This window comes from Phyllostomus hastatus, unplaced genomic scaffold, assembly GCF_019186645.2.
Source record: "Phyllostomus hastatus isolate PE091 unplaced genomic scaffold, TTU_PhHast_1.1 phas_contig_81, whole genome shotgun sequence".
NCBI classification, from domain to species: Eukaryota; Metazoa; Chordata; class Mammalia; order Chiroptera; family Phyllostomidae; genus Phyllostomus; species Phyllostomus hastatus.
This window is the reverse complement of record NW_025333962.1, coordinates 391,833-413,007: the sequence shown is the minus strand read 5'-3', so window position 1 is coordinate 413,007 and position 21,175 is coordinate 391,833. Positions and strand designations below refer to the sequence as shown.

Genomic DNA, 21,175 nt, shown 5'->3' with positions numbered 1-21,175 from the left:
CCACCACCTGGGGTCCCAGCAAGGACTGGCAAGAGGGGTTAGCCCAGATGTTGGTGTTCCCAGTCTCTGCCTAGCTCTCTCCATGCTAGACTGACCTCTGAGGAGATGCTGGTGGCAGAGGTGAGGTGGATGACCTAGGGTTCTTCCTCTTTTCTGATTCTTCCCTTGTCAAGGCAGGTAGGACTGGTCTGGGGGCCAGTTCACAAAGTGGAGGAGACGGAGGTGTGGCCAGCCCCCTCCATGCACTGACCATATGACCCATTGTATATTTCCTCACCTGAGTGCCGGGCAGCTATTCTAGAAGTTCCAGGCTCTGGCTAAAACTGCTTGTGCTCTTGACCCCTAGAAGAGCCACCAGAGAGAATTCCAGGCTCTGGCTTCTCTGCCTGGAAGAATGGGTTAGACCCACACATCCCTCCAAAAGAGCTCTGAGTCATAGGGGCTGTTCTGACAGGAGTTGGGGTAAACCAGGGTTCATGCTCCTGGCTGAGGAGCACCTTGGGCTGGGCATCTGGTGGGGTGTACAATCCAGGGGCCATTTACATGGACCCCGGGTCCACTGGGTTTGGTGGGGTAGGCTGTGAAAAAAGAGAGTGAATGGGAGCTTCAGGAGAGCTAGGGGAAACAGTGAGGCACCCGGAAGTGTTTCAAGCAGTCAAAGATCAAATCTCTCAGGAACCTCAGATTGGCCAGGCCCCGGGCACATACCAGGGAACAAGACTGGTGTGACTCTGTCCCCTCAAGTGCGATAGCCCAGTGATGCTATTTTAGTTACTCTAATTTCAGTATTGTGTGTGTGTGTTTTTAAATCTTAGTGGTTTAATAAGCATAGCAGGTTGGCTTTGTGCCAGGCACTGTTCAGGGTTTTTTGTTTTGTAATTTTGGTAAAATTTACTGTCTTAACCACTTTTTTTTTAAACACCTATTTTTTTTTTAAAGTTAACCATTATTATTTTTTTTTTTTTTAGATTTTATTTATTTTTAGAGAGGGAAGGAAGGGAGAAAGAGAGAGAGAAACATCAATGTGCAGTTGCTGGGGGCCGTGTCCTGCAACCCAGGCATGTGCCCTGACTGAGAATCAAACCTGCGATGCTTTGGTTTGCAACCTGCGCTCAATCCACTGAGCTACGCCATCCAGGGCTTTAAAGATTTTATTTATTTACTTTTAGAAAGAGGGGAAGGGAGGGAGAACAAGAGGAAGAGAAACTTTGATGTGTGAGAGATAATCGTTTGCTTCTCGCACTCCCCGACCTGGGAACCTGGTAACCTGACAGGGAATGGAACCTGCAACTTTTCAGGTCGCAGGCTGGTGTGACTCAGTGGGTTGAGCCCCAGCCTATAAACTTAAAGGTTGCTAGTTTAATTCCCTGTCGGCACAGGCCTGGGTCCTGGCTGGGGGTGTGTGAGAGGCAACCAATTGGTGTTTCTCTCGCACATACATGTTTCTCTCCCTCTTGTTCTCCCTCTCTTTCCCTATCTCTAAAAGTAAGTAAATAAAACCTTTAAAAAAAAGTTAAAGGTGGGGGGATATGTGAAAAGACAACATGTAACATGGGAGAAAGAATTTGCAATCCATACTCCTGATAGGAATACTTCAGTGTGCATTTCTAAAATATAAAGACTTTTTTGGTAACATAACCTCAATACTATTATTACTCCTTAAGAAATGAGCAGTAATTCCTTAATATTGTCACATATCCAGCTAGTGTTCACATCTCCCTTACTGGTTTAAATTTTTTAGTGATTTGTTTGAATCAGTATCCAAACATGTCCACTGGCTCAAGTGGTTGATCTGTCTCTTTAGTCTTTTAACCTATTGATCTTCCTACTTGGATCTCTTTCTCTCTCTTTTTTATAAAGTATTTTATTTATTTATTTTTATGGAGGGGGAAGGGAGAGAGAAAGAGAGGGAGAGAAACATCAGTGTGTGGCTGCCTCTCGTGTGCCCCCTACTGGGGACTTGGTCCACAACCCAGGCATGTGCCCTGACCGGAAATCAAACCTGCAATTCTTTGGTTCGCAGGCCAGCGCTCAATCCATTGAACCACACCAGCCAGGGCCTCTCTCTCTCTCTTTTTTATTATTTTTTTAATTTAAGAAGTGGGTCATTTGAATTGTAGTTTCTCAGTCTGAATTTTGGTAATGGCTTCCCTATGGTGTCTTTTTGCTTTATTTTAAAAAAAGGATTTTATTTTTAGAGAGAGGGAAAGGGAGGGAAAAAGTGAATGAAACATCAATGTGTGATAGATACAGTGATTGGTTGCCTCTGGCACGCTTCCAGCTGGGGGACCTGACCCACGCCTAGGCAAATGCCCTGACCAGGAGTTGAACCAGTGACCTTTCAGTTTGCAAGAGGGCACTCAATTCACTGAACCATGCCAGCCAGGGCTCTTTTTGCTTTTTAAAATTTTGACACAAAATACCACTAACATAAAATTCACCATTTTAACCATTTTAAAATGTACATTCAGTGAGCGGTAGTTAGTATATTCAGAATATTGTGCAATCTTCATTATCTAATCTTGACCCTTTTCACCACTCCAAAAAGAAACCCTAGTACCCATTAAGCAATAACTCCCATTTCCTTGCCCCTAGCCCTTGGCAACCACTTTCTCTCTGTATAGACTTATGGTGTCATTTGACATATTTTTTTGTCCCCATCATTCCCTGTAAATTAGTAGATCTAGTGGTTGCTCAGATTTAGGATTGAGCACCTCATAGGTGATGTTGCGCACATACACAGGAGGCAGATGTCAGCATGTTTCTCATTTGTGGTATTAGCAGCTGCTACAAAGCATCACCTAGATTCGTAATCCACAAGGGGCTTCAAAGGGGTGATACTCAAATTCTATCCCCTCTTTATTTCCGAAGTACATCAATTAAAAAATTTTTCCCCTTATGTGCTTACCTATACAGATTGTATAGGTCAGCATAAATGCTTAAGTATTTTCTTTGCTTGTCCATTTTCAAATGCATAATTTTTAGGATTATGGGTTGGCTTCCAAAACTTTCAAAGGTAACTTATTAATTTTCATTTAAAATGTACAGATTTAGCCCCTTTCTTGGGGCCAAGCTTTCGACCACTGTGCCCAATAGGAGTCGAATTGGGTAGGGACATTATATCTGGAGCTGACTCTTCCCCAGTGTATCTAGGAGTTTGGTTACACACAGGGTAGGTTGAAGGGTGGAAACATGAGTAAATTCACTGAGAATCATGGGAGCCAGGTTTCTCACTGTTAGAGAAGGAAGTTAGAAACATGTAAAGGGGCTGGGATAATTCTTGATGTTAGATTAGAATAAAGGTATTGGTGTGTGTTCATGGTTTTCATGATAGAGAAGTAAATGTACATATGTACATATATACATATGAATTATAATAAGACAACCAAGAATTAATGATATCGTGGTAGCAATGAGCACACCCAGCACTCAGATACTGGTTTCTAAATATCATTCATACTAAAAGGAACCAGGTCCCCTTGGAGAAATGGTTGATTCTAGAGCTGAGGTAGGAGAATTTTCAAGAAAATGCCACCTTAGAACAGCTTGCTGAGCCAGTAAGTATGGAAGTGCTGAAAGTTGAAATTTGAAAAATTATTTAGCAACCATTATATGATAAAAGAGACAAGAATGGGTAACATTCCAGTGCTACTTCCTTCTTTCTGCCTTGATTGAGGATGTGATGGTTGGAGCCACAGCAGCTATCTTGCTACCATGAGAAAAAAGCCAAGAGATTCTCAGTCATTGGCCCTACCATCATTTGACCAAACCAGTACCAGCAGCCATCCCCTTCCAGAATTATTTTCTTTTTCTAAAATTTAAAATGTGTAATTTTTATTGATTTTAGAGAGAGAGGGAGGAAGAATCAGGGAGAGAGAGATTTGTTCCACTTTGCATTCAATGCTTGTCCCCTGACCAGGGATTGAACCCACAACCTTGGCATATCAGGAGAATGCTCTAACCAACTGAACTACCCATTCAGGACCTTCCTCCAGAATTCTTGCAAGTAAAAATGAAAAACTCTTGTTAAAGCTAACAACAAAAATTGGCTCATCAGTGGATATTAAATCTGGTATGTAAAGGTTTGTTGAGGAACAAGATAATTAGTTTCAATTTTCCTGTAAACCAGTTACTAACAAGTACAACATACTAAGTCATGCTGGAGAAGCCTGGTAGACAATTTTAATCAGGATAGCGTAATCAGTGATGAGAGAAATCAACATTCTCTGTGCCCTGATACACGTATGCACTGAGAACACCATCACTACTGTGGTTCCTATTCCAAATGCATAAAGTATGAGGAAATATTAGATAAACACCAGTTGAGAGGCTTTCTACATTATTAGCCTGTAATCTTCCCAAGTATCAAGGTCATGAAAGACAAAGCAAGACTGAGGAACTGTTCTAGACTTAAGGAGACTGAATTAGATATAATGTGATCCTGGGATGGATTCTGGAGCTTTGAAGGACTTTATTGAAACTATGAATAACATTTGTAGATTACATGGTAATAGGAGATCAATATTGATTTCCCGATTTTTAAGGTTCTAGCTGAGATTATTTGCAAGAGTGTGCTTATACTTACGAAAAATACACTGAAGTATTGAGGATTGATGAGATACTATGTGTGTACCTGATACTCAAAGGATTCTGAAATGTTAACAATTAGGCAAAAGGTTTTCAGGAGCTCTGCGTTATTCCTGTAACTTTTATGTAAATTTGACATTATTCAAAGATAAAAAATTAAAAACCCAGTACATAGATTTAAACATTTGATGTGTTTTGATCTGCAATCATTATCCTTATTAGAGGCCAAGTTGTCTAATTTGTGGCCAGTGGAAGCTTCTTCTGGTTAGCCCCCACTGAAACTACATTAGTAGGTAATGTCATTGATTCTTTGATAACTCTTGTGCTTTCTGGTGTATCATGATGTGTCAGGTTTCTCTGATGTATCATAGAGAGAGAAGAAAGGAAAGAGAAACATCCATTTCTTTTCCACCCACCCATGCATCCGTTGGTTGACTCGTGTGTGTGCCCTGACTGGGAATGGAACCCACAACCTTGGTGTATCAGGATGATGCTCTAACTAACTGAGCTACTTGACCAGGATCCCTAGTTCTTTGGATTAGAAATGGTATTTTAAGACCACGAGCTTGGGGAGTGCTCATTGCAATGAGATTGGTCTTTGTTTCTGATCATTTTAGTAGACAAAAATAAGAAATGTTTGCCTTTTATAAAAATAAAATACTTCATGATACTCCCAATTCAAATTCAAGACTACAGGGGTTTTATTTAACATGATCAATCTTACATATATACCTCCTTCACGCCCTCTGAAAATCCCAGTTCTTGACACCAACACAATTGGTTTGACAACCAACTCCTTTGGTTTATCTAACACTACCCATGCAGCATGCTTAGAACAACAGTTTTAACACCACTTCTACTGATATAGTAGTGGTATGCACAAGTTACTGTGTTTTAAAGTCACTAGGAGTTCAACTGTTTTGTCACTAACTGAATACACAAGTTCATTAGTTTTACTTTTGTTTTCAGGGAAGTCTTCAAATTTTGTTTTATAATTATATAAAATACTTGTAAAAGCAAATATATAAAAATTCTGTGATTTATCTGTTCATTAAAAATAATGAAATAAGCTAGTATAACACAACAGAACTTAAGCAGTTGAGCTGACCTATACATTAAATAAAAGAGGGGCAGGACAAGAAAGGAGTATTGAAGCTTTTTGCATGTACTTGAACTCTGCCTAGGACCCCCCTCTTTCCTTCTAGTTAACCTCCACTCACCTTACTTGTCATTTTAATTGCTTCTTCATCAAAGACATATTTTAGGATTTTCCAAATTATTCCATGATATGCGCTTCCTCACTTGCTACAATTTATCGCCATTGCAATTAATAATAATTGGTTGTTTTATGTCTGCCTCACTCCCTAGATTGAAGTCCATAAGAGCAGCAATTTCTCTTACTCAATATTGTATCCCCAGCGTCTAGCACAGTGCTCACTGATAATAGGCTTTCTTATTGATGTTTATATTACATTTAGTAAATGAATCTATTGCATAAATGAATGAATGAATGATGTTGGCTTTCGGCCCTTCCACGGTCTCCTAACCTCTCTAAGCTTCTGTATTCTCTCTGTGAAATGTGACCATATGTTGTCTTCCTCCCTCAGGATTGATGGGAAGCATAAGGGAGGTGATGAACACTCTACTCAAATCACTGCCGGGTGTCAAATTCTATAACGGTTTTATTATTAACAAGCACGGGTCCTCGGCAGGTGGCGCCAGTAGTCCCGCTCAGACCCGGTGCTGGGTTGGGGAGGGGCCAAGACTGGGAGTGGGGTCGGGCGGGGGGCGGGGCTAGAGCGCGGCAGGGGCGTAACCAGAAGCTGCGGCACTGCGTTGCCGGTGAGGCCCAGAATAACCCTGTCGCCTCCGGCCCCGCCTTTCCCAGGCGGGACATGCTCGGCTATTTGTCAGAGCGACAGAGACTGGCTCACCATTGGGCCCTGACACTGTCGGGTTAGCGGGCCGTGTCCAGACTCAGGTGCCAGCCGGAGCTGAGCTAGCGGCGCTGACTGGACCGGCCGGGCCGGGACCCAGGCCGGGGCGAGCGGAGGGTCCTGCGCGGCCTCCCGGCCCGGCCGCGGATCAGGTGGGCATGGGTGGCTAGGTGGGATCGGAGGACATCGGTCCGCGGGTCATCTCCGAGTTCGAGGCCTGCGCCTGGTTCCGGGCGGGGCGGCCGGGTTCCGACCCTTGGCCTCTGCCTTCTCTGAACGAGGGGATCGCAGTTCCTGTCTTGAGGGCAGCGGGAGGTGTCCGAGCCTCGGTTTCCCCATCTGTGAAAATCGGTCATCCCAGCGCCAACCTAATGGGGCTGATCCAGAAGGTGGCTAATGAAGAGAGCTTCTGGCACACAGTAGGCGGTCAGTAAGTGGTCAATATCCTTCCTCAACCTCCTCCTCAAAGGGGTTCTGCCTGGGAAATAGTAAATATAGTGAACCCGGCACCGTATAGAAAGGACTTGCTTAGCAGGATGCATGGCTATTAGTGGGTACTCCAAACAATTTAAATGATTGGTTCATTTAGTCCTGAAGGGCTCATAATAGGTATAAGTGCTAAATATGATCTCTGTTATATAGATGAGGAAATCGAGGTTTAGAGAGGTCAAGATTTTGCTTAGGGCTACACAGCAAGTAAGAGCAGAGCTGGTATTCGAACCTGACCTCTAAAGCAGGGCCAGGGAATTACCTACTGAAGGGCACATAGGAGCCTCTCTGTGGTGAGTGAAGAGGAATGAATGCATTTCACAGGCTCTACATTTATCAAAACAAAACAAAGCAAACAAACAAGCAAACAAACAAACGGTGAACATTTATTGAGCATTTACTGTGTGCCAGCCTCTGACTGTGCTTTATCTTATCAAACCCAACAGTTCTGTAAGCTGATGATGACAATTATAGTAAGAGGTAATATTTATTGACTTCTTAATATTTATGGAATTTTGAGCTGGGTATACTTTGACTACCATGTTATAGAAGAGAAAACCAAAGCCGGAGACTGATGTAGCTAGCCACAGATCACATTGCGGGGAGTTAGGGTCCTCTGACTTCTTTCCGTTTCCTGCCTTCAGTAAAAGGAGACTGGGGCAGGTGTGGAAAGGTTGTGGTGCCATAGCATCACCCAGACAGTCCCAGCCAAGGGTGAGCTTTACTTCACTGGAGGAATTGATCCTGAGGGCTCCTTCTCAGGAAGCCCTTCAGCAGATACAGTCCACCAACTCCATCAACTTCACAGAGAAGGTTGAGGCCCGGAAAAGCCAATTGACTTGTCCACACACAGCATCAGTGACAAAGTCAGGACTTAAAAAAAACCCGTTACCCTGACTGGTGTTGCTCAGTGGGTTGGTTGGGTATTGTCCCACACACTGAAAGGTCACTGGTTTGATTCCTGGTTAGGGCACACGCCAGGTTCCTGGTTGGGGGTGCGCAAGAGGCAACCAATTGATGTTTCTCCCCTCTCTTTCTCCCTCCCTTCCCCTCTCTCTAAAAATAAATAAATAAAATATAAAAACAAAAAACAGGTCTTTTGAGTCCCAGATCCACTCACTACACTAATTTTAAATTTTGGCACTGTCTCTTAGCTGTATGACCTTGGGCAAGTAACTGCCCCCATCTGAGCCTTAGTCTCAAATGGGGATAGTTATTGGACTTACTTCACAGGTTTGCTGTAAAAACTCAGTGAAATCCATCTCCAGGGCACTGGGCCAAGTTTGCCCAGCAGCCCCAGAGATGAGTGCAAACTGGCATTCTAACCTTGTGTCCAGCCTTTTAAGAGATTTTATTTATTATTAAAGGGAGGGGAAGGCAGGGAGAAAGAGAGGGAGAGAAACATTAACTGTTTGCCTCTCACATGCGCCCCATCTGGGGACCCATGTGCCCTGTCTGGGGACCAGGCTACAACCCAGGCATGTGCCCTGACTGGGAATCAAACTAACAACTTTTCACTCTGTGGGTCGACACCCAACTGAGACACACAGGTCAGGGTGGGACCTTGTTCTTAAGAACACAGGTCTGTTCTTACAGAGTAGGGGCTGGGAAATTAATGTGGCCACTCTGTGGCAGACATAGGGCCAGGTGCTGGGGACAGTGGAGAACAAGTCCAACTCTGTCCCTCCTTCACAGAGCTCAGTGAAACATGAAAGACAAACATGGTTATACAAGTAGATGAAGAAATAAGAGCATCTTGGAGCGGGGCCCATTCTGTGAGGGTAATAATGTGGATGATGGAACTTTAGCTGGGATGGTCAGGGAAGGCCTCTTTGGGGAGGTGACCTTTGAAGGGGACACTTAACTGTTTAGAGTTCAGTAAGCTTAATACAGTACCAGTATGCAATAAGTCCTTAAGAGTAATTGCTGTTATTTATTTTTTAAAGATTTATTTATTTGTTTATTTTTTAAAGACAGGGAAAGGGAGGGAGAAAGGAAGGGAAACACTGATGTGTGAGAGAAACATCCATTTGTTGCCTCTCACACCCCCTCAACTGGGGACCTGGCCCACAGCCCAGGCATTTGTCCTGACCAGAAATCAAATCCGTGACCTTTGGGTTCACAGGCCAGTGCTCAATTCACTGAGCCACACCAGCCAGGGCAATTGCTGTTATTATTTTGGCCATTTGCAGGCCTTGCATTTGCAGATCTACCTGCGAGTTTTTTCCTTCCTGATAGTAAAAAAATTGGTGGAGCTAATATACAGGAGCTATGATGATTCTAATAATGCCCAGTTCCTCTCAGGAAGGTTAAAGCTGACCCTTGGAGGGGCAGGAGCATTCCCTTGGGTGGGCCACTGGCTCCTCTGCTGACCTCTGGGCTGGAAGTTCTGGCTGCAGACACATGGAAGGGACAGCAGTACACAACATGGCAGACTGGCTATTGTCCCTCAGTGTTATCTCCAGCTGGCACCCTTCCTCCTTGCTTCTCCTTCCTCTGGCTGATACTTGTTTATCTGGCTTTGCTGTGGAGGCTCAGAGGGCGTGGTGGGCTATACCACTGTTGGTCAAGCTATTCAGAGGTCACCAGTCCTTGTGATCAATCACTTGTAGTCTCCTGGAGTCAAGGTGGGCTATACCTGCAGTTTTCAAATTCACTCCTTCTGAGCTCCAGCACTGAGACAGCAGCTTGAGAGGCAGACTGTCCTGGTGCAAAATGTTAGTCAATAACTTACGCTGCTTTCCCCTGACTCTGTCTCTTTGGGTCTCAGATTTTAACTGGCAGTAGTTGGTTAAAGCCGACTGTGGGTTACACAGTGAGTATTTCTGAGGTCTTGGCTCAAAGCTCCTGAGATAAAGGTGTGAGGTAACTTGGGGATAGGCCCTTAGTTTCAGGGGACCTGCACTGACCTCCATAGGCATTGAGAGGGGCACCTAGTACTTTCATGAAATTCTCACAGGGAAACATGCAGTTTCTGGCTGCTTCTGGGAGGGATGAGGGGGTTGCCAAGGGTTCCTTCTGGCAGATCAAACCCCAGAGTGGGGCCCCAAACTCTACTGAAGCCACCTACCCAGAGCTGACTTCGAATTGCTGCCTGAGGCTCCAGCTATCTGCCATGGCTTCATCTCCAGGCTTACAGCAGCTGTTGTGGTGAGGACAGGGCCTGCCAAGGTCCTCCCCAGCCTGGGCCACTTCCTTTATGGCCTTAAGTGTCAAGGAGTTCACAGCTATATAAGAGGCCATGAACCAGACTGATCAAGGTCACTCACCATCCTTGTCTGTGGGGCTAGATTGCTAGGTCTGCTCTGCCTTACACAGAAGCAGGCTAACCTGCTCAGAGCCCTGTTCTGAGCTCAGCCCTGCGAATTCAGTCCATAGAGAACCAGTCTCATTGTTGGTGGGCATGGTTCTGGCATTGGAAAGCACCAAGAAGAGGGCCTACCACGTAGCAGGTGCTCAGTAATTGTTAGGTGCTGTTACCATATCTGGAAATGTGAATTTGGGGGTGGCCTGCAAGCTCTGAAGGCTGGACAGGGCTGGCTTTTGTTAGGAGACTTAGAGGTATTATAACAAGTCCCTGTTGTATGCTAGGCCTGGGCTGATCTATATGTGTGATCTCTTTGAATCTTCACAACCCCTACAAAGCCCCATCCTACAGACTGGGCAACGGAGGCTGAGATTGCTGAATTCAAACCCTGCTCTGTGTCCAGCCCACTAGCCTTGCCCCTCACTTCCCTGTTGGCTTCTCCCCAGGCTCCTGGGACCATGGGTCTAGGGCTCTGAAGTCCCTGTGCTCCCTATGGCCATGACGACGGGTGATTGCTGCCACCTGCCTGGCTCCCTGTGTGACTGCTCCAACAGCCCCTCCTTCTCCAAGGTCCTGGAGGCCACAGGCCTTGGGACACCTCAATATGTGGCACAGGTGACTTCAAGGGAAGGCCGACTCCTCTCAACTGTCATCCGGGCCTTGGACACGCCAAGGTGAGTAGTGACTAAACAGCTATACTTACCTCCATTCACTTATTCTCTAGGCCCAGTGATTTCCTCCCAGTCTGGGGTCAGAAATCTAACCATGTGGGTGGGTCAGGGAAATGAGCCCAGGCTGAGCAGGTCTGATTCTTCAGGAAAAGCCAAAACTCCAGGTTGTTATGTGCAATCAGAAGATGAATGTGGTGAACAGCTCATGTTTTGGAGAGGCAGTGTGAGGAAGGGGTTAGAAGTGCAGAAGGTGACTCCCAGCACCTGGGCTGACATGCTGAAGGCAGCCTTCCTTCCCTTTGTGACCTGGGACAAGTTGCCTCACCCCCATATCTCTAAATTGGAGATACATAGTGCCCACAATTGGGTTTTCCACCTTGTTGGCATTTGAGAAATATGTTTAAACCTCGGCATTGGCCTTCCAGACCCACCTGTGAGCTAAATCTGCCTAGTTCACCAGTTTGTCATCAGTTCCAAAGAAAAGAGTTTTAAAGCAAACCCCACACAAATTTAAATCCATCTGAACTCATTAAAATAGCCACCAGTTTTTCAAGTTTAATGTATTGTTTATTTGCTATGACTCAATTCAGAAGCTTTTCTCCCAATTTTTTTGTGTTTAAATACACATGTTTACCATCATAACCATTTTAAGTGCACAGTTCAGTGGTACTAAGTACATTCACACTGTTGTGCAGCCATCACTGTCATCTGTCCCTATAATCCTTTTCATCTTGTAAATCTGAATCTCTGTCCCTGTTCAACAAAAAACCCCCTTCTCCTCCCTGACCCCCCAGCCCCTAGTATCCACATCTACTTTCTTTTTTTAAAAAGATTTTATTTATTTATTTTTAAAAGAGGGACAGAAACATCGATGTGAGATCAGTTGCCTCTCCTATGCACCCCAACCATGCCCTGACCAAACGCTGAATCTGTAACCCAGGCATGTGCCCTGACTGTGAATAGAACTGGCCACCTTTTGCTTTGCAGTACAACACCCAAGCTACTGAGCCACACCAGTCTAGGTCCTCTGTGACTTCATATGAGTGGATTCCCACAGTATTTGTCCTTTTTCTGTCTGGCTTATTTCACTGAGTATAATGTCGCTGAGGTTCATTTATATTGTAGTAGGTGTCAGAATTAATTCCTAAGTTTTCAAACATAAAAAAGAAGCAGATGGAAGATTTTCAGGGCTTTGGAGGCAGCTCACTGCCACTCTTTGCCTGGTGTCACTTTCTCCAGGAAGTTCTGCTAGAGCCCAGATGAGATTGGGGATTTTCCTTCCAGACTTCTCCAAGGCAGGTTTTTTTTGTTTGTTTGTTTGTTTCCATGCTTTTATTTATTTATTTAATTTTTTTTATGTTGCATTTTTTAAATTGTCACCCAAGGATATGTTTATTGATTTTAAAGAGAGAGTAATGGACAGAGAGGGAGAGAGAGAAACATTGATGTGAGAGAGAAACATCAATCAGCAGTCTCCTGTATGCACCCCTACCAGGGATCAAACCTGCAACCTAGGCCCTGGCTGGTGTGGCTCAGTGAAATGAGTGCACACCTGTGAACCAAAGGGTACTGGTTCGATTCCCAGTCTAGGGCACATGCCTGGGTTGCAGGCTGGGTCCCCAGTAGGAGATGTGCAAGAGGCAACCACACATTGGTGTTTCCCTCCCTTTCTCCCTCCCTTCCCCATTCTCTAAAAATAAATAAATAAAATCTTTTTTAAAAAAGGAAGAAAAGAATAAAAACTCCTGCAACCTGAGTATATGCCCTGACCAGGGATCTTACCCACAACCCTTTGGTGTGTGGGACAATGCTCCAATAAGCTGAGCGACTCAGCCAGGACTATGTTGTCTTTATTTTTAATTATAGTTGACATACAGTATTATATTAGTTTCAGGTATACAACATCATGATTTTTTTCAACATCGTGATTTAACATTTACATACAGTGATCCCTCACCTATTGTGGGAATTATGTTCCAGAGACCCCCGCGATAGGTGAAAATCCTCGAAGTAGTGGTGTTATATTTATTTTATTATTTATATGTATTTTAAGGCTTTATAAACCCTTCCCACACTCTGATAAACCTTTCCCACTCTCTTATTAATCTTTCCCACAATCTTATAAACACTTCATATGCTCTTAAATACTTTCTACACTCAAATGTACGTACTTTTAACAACATATAAAATGTTGTTAAACAGCTATACTTACCTCCATCTGGGTACTCACCAGTGAAGTATACAGTCGTCCCTCGCTATGTCACGGCTATAAGTGAGCCGCGATATAGCAAGGGATGACTGTATCTTATGTAAAGTGATCAGCACAATAAGTCAAGTAACATGGTCATTATAATATTATTGACTGTATTCCCTATGCTATACACTGTCCCGATGACTTATTTTATAACTGGAAGTTTGTATGTCTTTTTTTCTTTTTTTAAGATTTTATTTATTTATTTTTAGAGGGGAAGGGAGGAAGAAAAAGAGGGAGAGAAACAATAATGTCTGGTTGCTTCTCTCATGCCACCAGCTGGGGACTTGGCCCACAACCCAGGCATGTGCCCTGACTTGAAATCAATTGGCTACCCTTTGGTTCACAGGTGGGCCTCAGTCCACTGAACCACACCAGCCAGGGCGGAAATTAGTACTTCTTAATTCCCTTATCCTTTTTCACCCATCACTTCACCCTAGTCCCCTCTGGCAACCAGAGTTTGTTCTCTATATTTATGAGTTTGTTTCTGTTTTGTTTTGTTTGTTCATTTATTTTGTTCTTTAGATTCCACATGTAAGTGCGAGCATATGGTATTTGTCTTTCTCTGACTTCATTTAGCATACACTCTAGGTCTAGTCATGTTGTCACAAATGGTAAGATTTCATTTTTTTTAATGGCTGAGTAATATTCTATTACATATATTTACTGTATCTTCTTTATCCATTTGTCTATGTATATCTAGATTTTTTCCATGTGTTGGCTATTGTAAGTAATGCTGCAATGAACATAGAGGTGCATGTGTCTTTTTGAGTTGGTGTTTTTGTGTTTATTAGATAAATGCTCAGATGTAGAATTGCTGGGTCATATGGCAACTTTATTTTTAATTTTTTGAGAAATTTCTATATTGTTTTCTTTAGTGGCTATACAAGTTTACAGGGTGCTGGGTTTCAAGCCTGTATTTCCATCAGATCCCTTGAAGACAAGACCGTGTTCTGGTTGGGAGTAGGGGGACACTTGGCAAGCCCAGGGGCCTCCTAGCCAGAGCTATCTGGGCAAGGGGATGGGGAGAAGGTTGACTAAAGCTGGGTTTTCCCTACAAGGGGCTTGTGAGGGGCACTGAGTTGAACTCACCATGAACCACCCTCCCTCTTGATACATGGGGAAACCAAGGCCCAGAGGGAGGTAGACCTACCTGCCTGTGTCACTGAGTAGAACTGAGGTTTGAACCCAGGGCTCCTGCTAGAGTGAGGGAGAAGCAAGGAAGAAGCTCATGGGTCCCACCAACCTCTTCTACAGCCCTCTCCTAGACCCAGGCAAGCAGTGGGGGGCAGAGCATCCCCTCTGCTCACAAGCTGGTAGCCAGGATAGCCATGCCCTTTGAGACTACCAGGACCTCCTGATCGGCCCCTGAGCCACTATGACACAGCTTCTCCTCCCCTCTGCCTCTGATGCAACTCAAACCCAACCTGTCCAGGATGAAGGCCAGGGGAGATTGGCCCTTCCCAGAGAGAAAGCCGTCGTTTTTCCAAAGAGCCGTCACCACACAGAAATGTGGCCCTCCAGCCTCTTGGCCAGTCTCCCCAGGAGTAAATGAGGGTCCTCCAGCTGTTGCCAGTAGCTTACTGGAGACTGGTAGAGGCTGTGCAAGCAGGTCATCATTCGCTTGCCTACCCCTTCCCACTGGAACTCCTCCTAGCCAGTCTCTGCCCTCTGAGAACAGCTGGGTGGGACTCAAAGATTTAATACTCAGTGCTTCCATAATAATCAAGCCTCCCATTTTGCTTCAAAGGAGACCCTGATTCCTGAGGGCTCACGGCAAAGTCTAGGCTGGGTAGAAAGTTCTGGACCTTTAAACCTGCAGAGGCCAAAGAGAAAGGCCTAAGTGGTGTCTCCAGGGCCCAGGATAATCCACCAAGGCTTAGTTTTGGAGCAAGCATCTGGGGCCCCTCTGGCCCCTGACCCCTTGGCGTTCCTGCCCACTAGACTGTGAGTGGGCCCAGGCCCTTCTGGAAACTTCCCAGAGCATTTTTGTATCCCCAGCTTTTCCACCTGGTCTTCCCCTACTGCCCTACCCCCAGCTTTCATTTCCTTCCTTGTCACATTCTCCCTCTTCCTCTTGTGCTTGGAGCATTCTCAGGACAGTGCACTGGGGTCCGTGCATGTCACACCCACTCCTTATGCCGTTTCCTTCCCATCTGTGTCATGGACGTTATTTTCCTGCCAGAATTTCCTGAGTGAAGCCCATTTCTCTTGCCCCACCATCTGTGGCAGGCAGCATACATGTTAGTAGCATAGCGGCCAAGGATACACAGGTCCTAGAGCAAGATTTCCCAGCTTTGCAGATGACTAGCTATGAGATTTTGCATAATTGAGTTTATCCCTTGAAGCCCCAGTTTCCCCATCTCTGAAATGGGGCACCTTCCTCCTAGGCTCCCTGTGAGAATGAGACAAATGAATCCAAGATGTTGAACTTCAAATAGCACTCAGTGCATAAGTACTCAATCATAAATTTGTTTTTGTTTTGTTTTTCTCTCTGAACTTGCTCCTCCAAAATAGAATTTTCCAGTACAGACCCCAAATTGACATGGCTCTTCCTCAAGGTTCTTGTCATTTCCACATTTCAAGGTTGGGCTCTGGAGCTGAATTTTTTTCTTGTGAACTTGTTGGGGGAGTGGCTAGGATCAGGGTTCGGGTGAGAATGTAGCCAGGAGTGTGAGAAAGCCACACCCTACACAGGACTGTAGATAGAAGGCAGATATGAGGGGTCAGCTCAGCTCTTTGGTTTCAAAGCAGCCAGGTCCTGCCCCTCCAGCAGAACTGCTGAGAAAAGAATGGAAAACAGTTTCCGAGGGGAAACTGGTGTTTTCTGGAAAACTGCTTTCTTACTTCTCCTTCTTCACATGTTCCACAGTCCTCTCTGGGCAGAAATGTCTGGAAAACAATGACTCATGTGCTAGGCAGCCTCTGGGCCCACCAAGACCACACTCCCAGCCTCCTGAGCTGCCCTAAGGACTAGCATCCCCAGAGACAGGCTAGGATTGAGACTTCCCTGAAGGGGCTCTGTGATGCTTGATGTGTCTGTTGTCTGAGCCCCACCAGGCGGAGGAGCAGGGGAGCTCTTCTCCCTGGGTACACAGGTTTTTCAGGTAGCATGGTCTTTAGGTGTGGCTAGGTCCAGCACCTCTGATTGATCTCCTAAAGAATCTGTCCTTCCCTGTCTCTTCCTTGGCTCTACTTTCCTGTTTTTCTATGTTTGGCATCCTTCACAGACTCCATGTGGAAACCAGGCTGCCACCAGAAGCTTCAGACTTACATCAGTCATGCTGTCTGTAGTTTACGGTGGGGCAGAGGTGAAGAATTTCAGCAGTTAATTCCCTGTGGCTCTGATTGCATCACACATGACCTGAGTTGGTCCTGTGGCCAACCGTGTGCAGTGTTTTGATTGGTCAGGCCTGAAGTCATCAGGGGTATCATCAGCTCTGCCCTAGGCCTTGAAGACCAAGAGTTAAGAGCAGGGCCATTGCCCAGGACAACCAGCGTGGTATTGCAGGAAAAGGAGTGGATCTTGGGTAGACAGGTATAAAAGGGTGCTGCAAGAACCCTGGTGAGAAAGTATATCACTCCACCTGTGGGAGTCTGGGAAGGCTTCTCAAAGGAAAGGACATTTGGAGCTGGGTGTTGAAGGACGAATAGGAGTTTGCTAAGTGGCTCACAATCCAGTGAGTAGTGAAGAAGGCATAGGCAGAAAGCCTGATTATTGTTCATGTGTCCCATCTTTTTGTCCAGCGATGGTCCCTTCTGCCGGATCTGCCATGAGGGAGCAAATGGGGAGAGCTTGCTGTCTCCGTGTGGCTGCACTGGCACACTGGGCACCGTGCACAAGAGCTGTCTGGAGAGATGGCTTTCCTCATCCAACACCAGCTACTGTGAGCTGTGCCACACAGAGTTTGCAGTGGAGAAGCGGCCCCGGCCCCTCACAGAGGTATGCTTAGCAGCCTTGGTTGGAGTGGACAAAGGGGAGGAAGGCAGGCATGGGTCCAGCTGAGAAAACTGCCCTGGAGGATCCTGGTGGGCTACAGATGCAGCTTCTGTATAAGGGTGGACCTCTTTCCTCTTCCTATCCCCCTGTAGAGTCCACTGATGCAGGTGGGGAACTCAGCTTGAGGTTCCAGACCTGACAAACCTTGTGCCCCTTCCCTGATTTGGTCCCTTCAGGTGACCTCTGAGACCTGAGGAACCTGGGAAGGGCAGTCTTGGCAGAGGGCACAGCAAGTGCAAAGACCCTGAAACCAGAAAGAGCTCAGTGTTTTTGACAAAGCCCAATGGCTAGCATTGAGTGAGTTAAAGGGTGGGGAAAGTAGCCTGGAAGGAGGTGGTATAGGCTACACACAGCTTTGTGGACCGTGCCTGGGAACTCAGACTTTAGCCTGAGTGGGATGTGTCAGGACTGAGACAGGGCATTCCCAGGTGTGGCTGGTGTCTTCCTGTTCCCTAGGGCCCTGCTGCCTACCTGGATGCCCTTCAGGCTCCTCCCTGCCCAGCTTGGCAAGGGGTGGCTGAAAGCAGCAGGATGATGACACTGGGTTGTGGCATGGGCTCCTAGGAAGGGCCCTGGTATACCTGGGAGCTGGGCTCTTAGGAAAACAGTGGGAGGGAGAGCTTGCCCTTCCTGGAGCCCCTTCTCCCTCACTCTCCAGCCACACAGGCCTCCTCCCTGCTGTACTTTGTCTAGGTCACACACTCCCAAGTCAGGGCCTTTGAATCTGCTATTCCTGCCACCTGGAGTGCCGTCTCCCCCATTCTTCACATGGCTCCTTCCACTCACCTGGTCCTCACTGTTACCTCCTTGGCAAGGCCTTTTCTTCCTTGAGCATCCACTCCATTTTGTACCTCACCTCACCAGCATGGGTGCTCTGGGAGGGTGGGGACCCTTTCTGTCCTGCTTGCTGGAACTTCATGAGTGAAGCACCTTTCTTTTGCCCAGTCATCTGTGGCAAGTGATGTAGCACAGTGGTTAAGGGCACACAGGCCGTGGGGCAAGACTTCCTGGCTTCTGATCCAGCTTTGTGGGAAATTAGCTGTGCGAGTTGGCACAGATGAGTTAGCTCCTCTGTGCCTCTCAGTTGCCTCTTCTGTAAAGTGGGGCACAGATGCCCAGCAGGGCCTGGCTCAGCATAGGCTTACTAAATATTTGTAAGGAGGGAGGAGGGGGTTTGGTGTCAGGCAGGAGGCTGGGCCTGCAGGGCCCAGTAGTCATGAGGCACAGAGTTTAGAGGTCACGCACCCCATCCCTAGGTTGGGGCTAGCTGGAGGATGGTGTGTAGTCCCTCTCAGTGGCTCCCCCCTTTCCTTACCCCCTGCAGTGGCTGAAGGACCCGGGGCCTCGGACAGAGAAGCGGACACTGTGCTGTGACATGGTGTGTTTCCTGTTCATCACACCTCTGGCCACCATCTCGGGCTGGCTGTGCCTGCGTGGGGCCCAGGACCACCTCCGGCTCCACAGCCGGCTTGAGGCCGTGGGGCTCATTGCCCTCACCATCGCCCTCTTCACCATCTATGTCCTCTGGACGCTGGTGAGTGGCTGTCAGCCGGAGGGCAGGTGTCTAGGGGTCTCCAGCTCGGGGCAGCCAGGCCAGGGGTTTGGTCAGTGGCTTGAGGGGGAATCCTTCTATGTCTCTCCATGTGGCCCTGGGTGGAACTCCAGATTCTGAGCCTAACCATGGTTTAGGGAAGCCTGAGCTGGAAGTGAGCCTTCTGCTCCATGGAGACCAGGGTGCCAGATCATCAGTGCTGAGTGTAGGCCCTGCCATCCACGAGCCCACCCAGACTGGGCTGGGGGAGAGGGGAACAGGGAGGGGAGGAGGGAAGCAGTGGGGAGGAGGGGATGGAGGCACAGAGAGACTTAGACCAAAAGGCAGAGAGAAAGAGCAGGAGAATGAGAGAGACCAAGAGAGAGGAAGATCAAGAGATGAGAGAAAAAGCAACTGAAAGAGAGAGAGGGAGACTGAGGTGGAGGAGTTGTTCCAGGCCTCTGGCAGGCCTTAGAACCCTTGCTCGGAGAGAAAAGGGCCCCCCAAAGTCTCACCCCACTGATATAACCACTGTTGTCTGTTGGAGCATTCTCTCCTCAAAAATTATTTTTCATTGCATCTAACAGTGTGTGTGTGTATGTGTGTATTTTTAAAATACAAATAGGATAACATAGGTACTGCTTTGCAGTCTGCTTATTTCCTCTTTGCTAGTGTTCTTTAAAAAGAAAAAGGCAGCCAGACAGCTGTCATTCATTCTATGGGTGTTTAATATTGATTTAACTAATCCCTCTTGATAGGATATGAGGTGCTTTCCAATGTTTGTTTTTCTTCCATTTTTTTCATGCTGTCATGAATAGTGCTTTGGGCACCACCCGTGCAAATGTTTCTTGGAATTTTCTTGGTCAAAGAGTATGAACTATTGACATTTACTTAAAAACAATTTCTATAGACTATTTATTAGAGTTCTAATATATTCTTATTCTTACACACACATAGGCCCCGCCCTGCTGCCCCAGTATCAACATGGCACCAGCGGGTACATTTCTTACAATTAATGAATCTCCATTGATACATCGTTATCACCCAAAATCCATAGATCACATTAGGGTTCATCTTGGTGTTGTTCATTCTATAGGTTTGGACAAATGTATCCACCATTACAGTATCATACTGAGTAGTTTTACTGCCCTAAAAATCCTCCGCGTCGCACCTATTCATTCCTCCTTCCCCACCCTCAACTCCTGACAACCACTGATTTTTTTTACTCTCTCCATAGTTTTACCTTTTCCAGAATGTCAGAGTTGGAATTATGCAGGTTGTAGCCTTTTCAAATTGGCTTCTTTCACTTAGTAACATGCATTTAATATTCCTGCATGTCTTTTCACAGCTGGATAGCTCATTTCTTTTTAGTGCTGAATAATATTTCATCATCTGATGTCCCAAAGTTTACTTATTTACCTACTGAAGGACATTTTGGTGGCTTCCAAGTTTTTGTAGTTCCATGACCCATTGACATTTAATCCCTTCCAAGAAGCTGTACCACTTCACTCTCACCCTCTGAAAGATTGTCCCCGCTTTGTAGGGCCCTGGAATGCTAGTGGGGACTTTCCCCAGGAGAGTGAATGGGGTTGTGTGCACAGTCTGTATGAAAAAGACTGTCTCTGCTTCGGGAAGCCTGTGCCTGGCCCTGGCATGGGCCAAGGCCACTGCTTCAGGGGTCCTGTTTTCTTCCCTTGGGGTGGATGTCTGCTGGCTGGCCTTCCCACCCATCCCTGCCCTGCCCACAGGTCTCCTTCCGCTATCATTGCCAGCTGTACTCTGAGTGGAGAAGGACCAACCAGAAAGTTCACCTGAAGATCCGGGACACAGACGGCTCTGAGGCTACCCAGCACTCCCTACTGGCTGCTGGATTCCTGAAGAAGGTGGCGGAAGAGACGCCTGTGTGAAGGTTGGGCTGGCAGGGCCAGAGGCAGCTGATGATGCCCTGGAGTTTGGTAGGATGGAAACTGCCCAACCCTTCCTGCATGGCCAGAACGCTTCTTAGACCAGGAGACACCAAGTGGAGCCGGTTCTGTGATCCTGTGTGAAGATATTTTCAGATTGTTTTGCACACTGTTGTATATGAGGAGGACAGGTGGAAGTGGTCCTGAGCTTCACACAGAGCAGGCACCCTGATCTCATTCTGAGGTCCACTTGGCCCCTTGAGGGCCAACAGCCGTGACCATAGGCTAGTTGAAGGTGCCCATAGGTGGGAGATTCCGCAAGCTTCTTGTACTTCTCTGCACCTGGCAGGCTCACTTTCCTGGCACCCTTGACTTTATAAAGTTGCACCAAGTTTCAAAACCCCAACTCAAATGAATAAAGGAACCTTTACTGGATAAAATAGATTTGTCAATTATATTTCAGAACTGGAGACTCAAAGTGAGGGATGTGGACCAAGG

The 21,175-nt window shown here is 46.4% G+C and overlaps 1 protein-coding gene across 5 annotated transcripts; it reads left to right on the top strand.

Annotated features, from left to right (window-relative positions):
- Positions 1–6,519: 6,519 nt before the first annotated feature.
- MARCHF2 (membrane associated ring-CH-type finger 2) lies at positions 6,520–21,117 on the top strand. Of its 5 annotated transcripts, none has more exons than XM_045850616.1 (5): positions 6,520–6,676; positions 10,767–10,994; positions 16,990–17,185; positions 18,567–18,776; positions 20,546–21,117. In XM_045850616.1, exons 2-5 carry the CDS (start codon positions 10,813–10,815, stop codon positions 20,678–20,680), a joined length of 723 nt encoding a protein of 240 aa, XP_045706572.1. In that variant the 5' UTR covers positions 6,520–6,676; positions 10,767–10,812; the 3' UTR covers positions 20,681–21,117. The 5 variants fall into 5 exon arrangements, with proteins under 5 accessions (XP_045706572.1, XP_045706568.1, XP_045706573.1 ...); XM_045850612.1 differs by having other exon boundaries at positions 20,522–21,117; XM_045850613.1 differs by lacking the exon at positions 6,520–6,676 and adding an exon at positions 6,683–6,950 and having other exon boundaries at positions 20,522–21,117.
- Positions 21,118–21,175: the final 58 nt, after the last annotated feature.

Excerpts from the sequence above, each read along its gene's own strand:
- MARCHF2 (XM_045850612.1), top strand. The coding sequence starts at position 10,813 with ATGGCCATGACGACGGGTGATTGCTGCCACCTGCCTGGCTCCCTGTGT. Across the intron at positions 10,995-16,989 it reads CGGGCCTTGGACACGCCAAG|CGATGGTCCCTTCTGCCGGA; the intron begins GTGAGTAGTGAC and ends CTTTTTGTCCAG. Across the intron at positions 18,777-20,521 it reads TCTATGTCCTCTGGACGCTG|GTCTCCTTCCGCTATCATTG; the intron begins GTGAGTGGCTGT and ends CCCTGCCCACAG.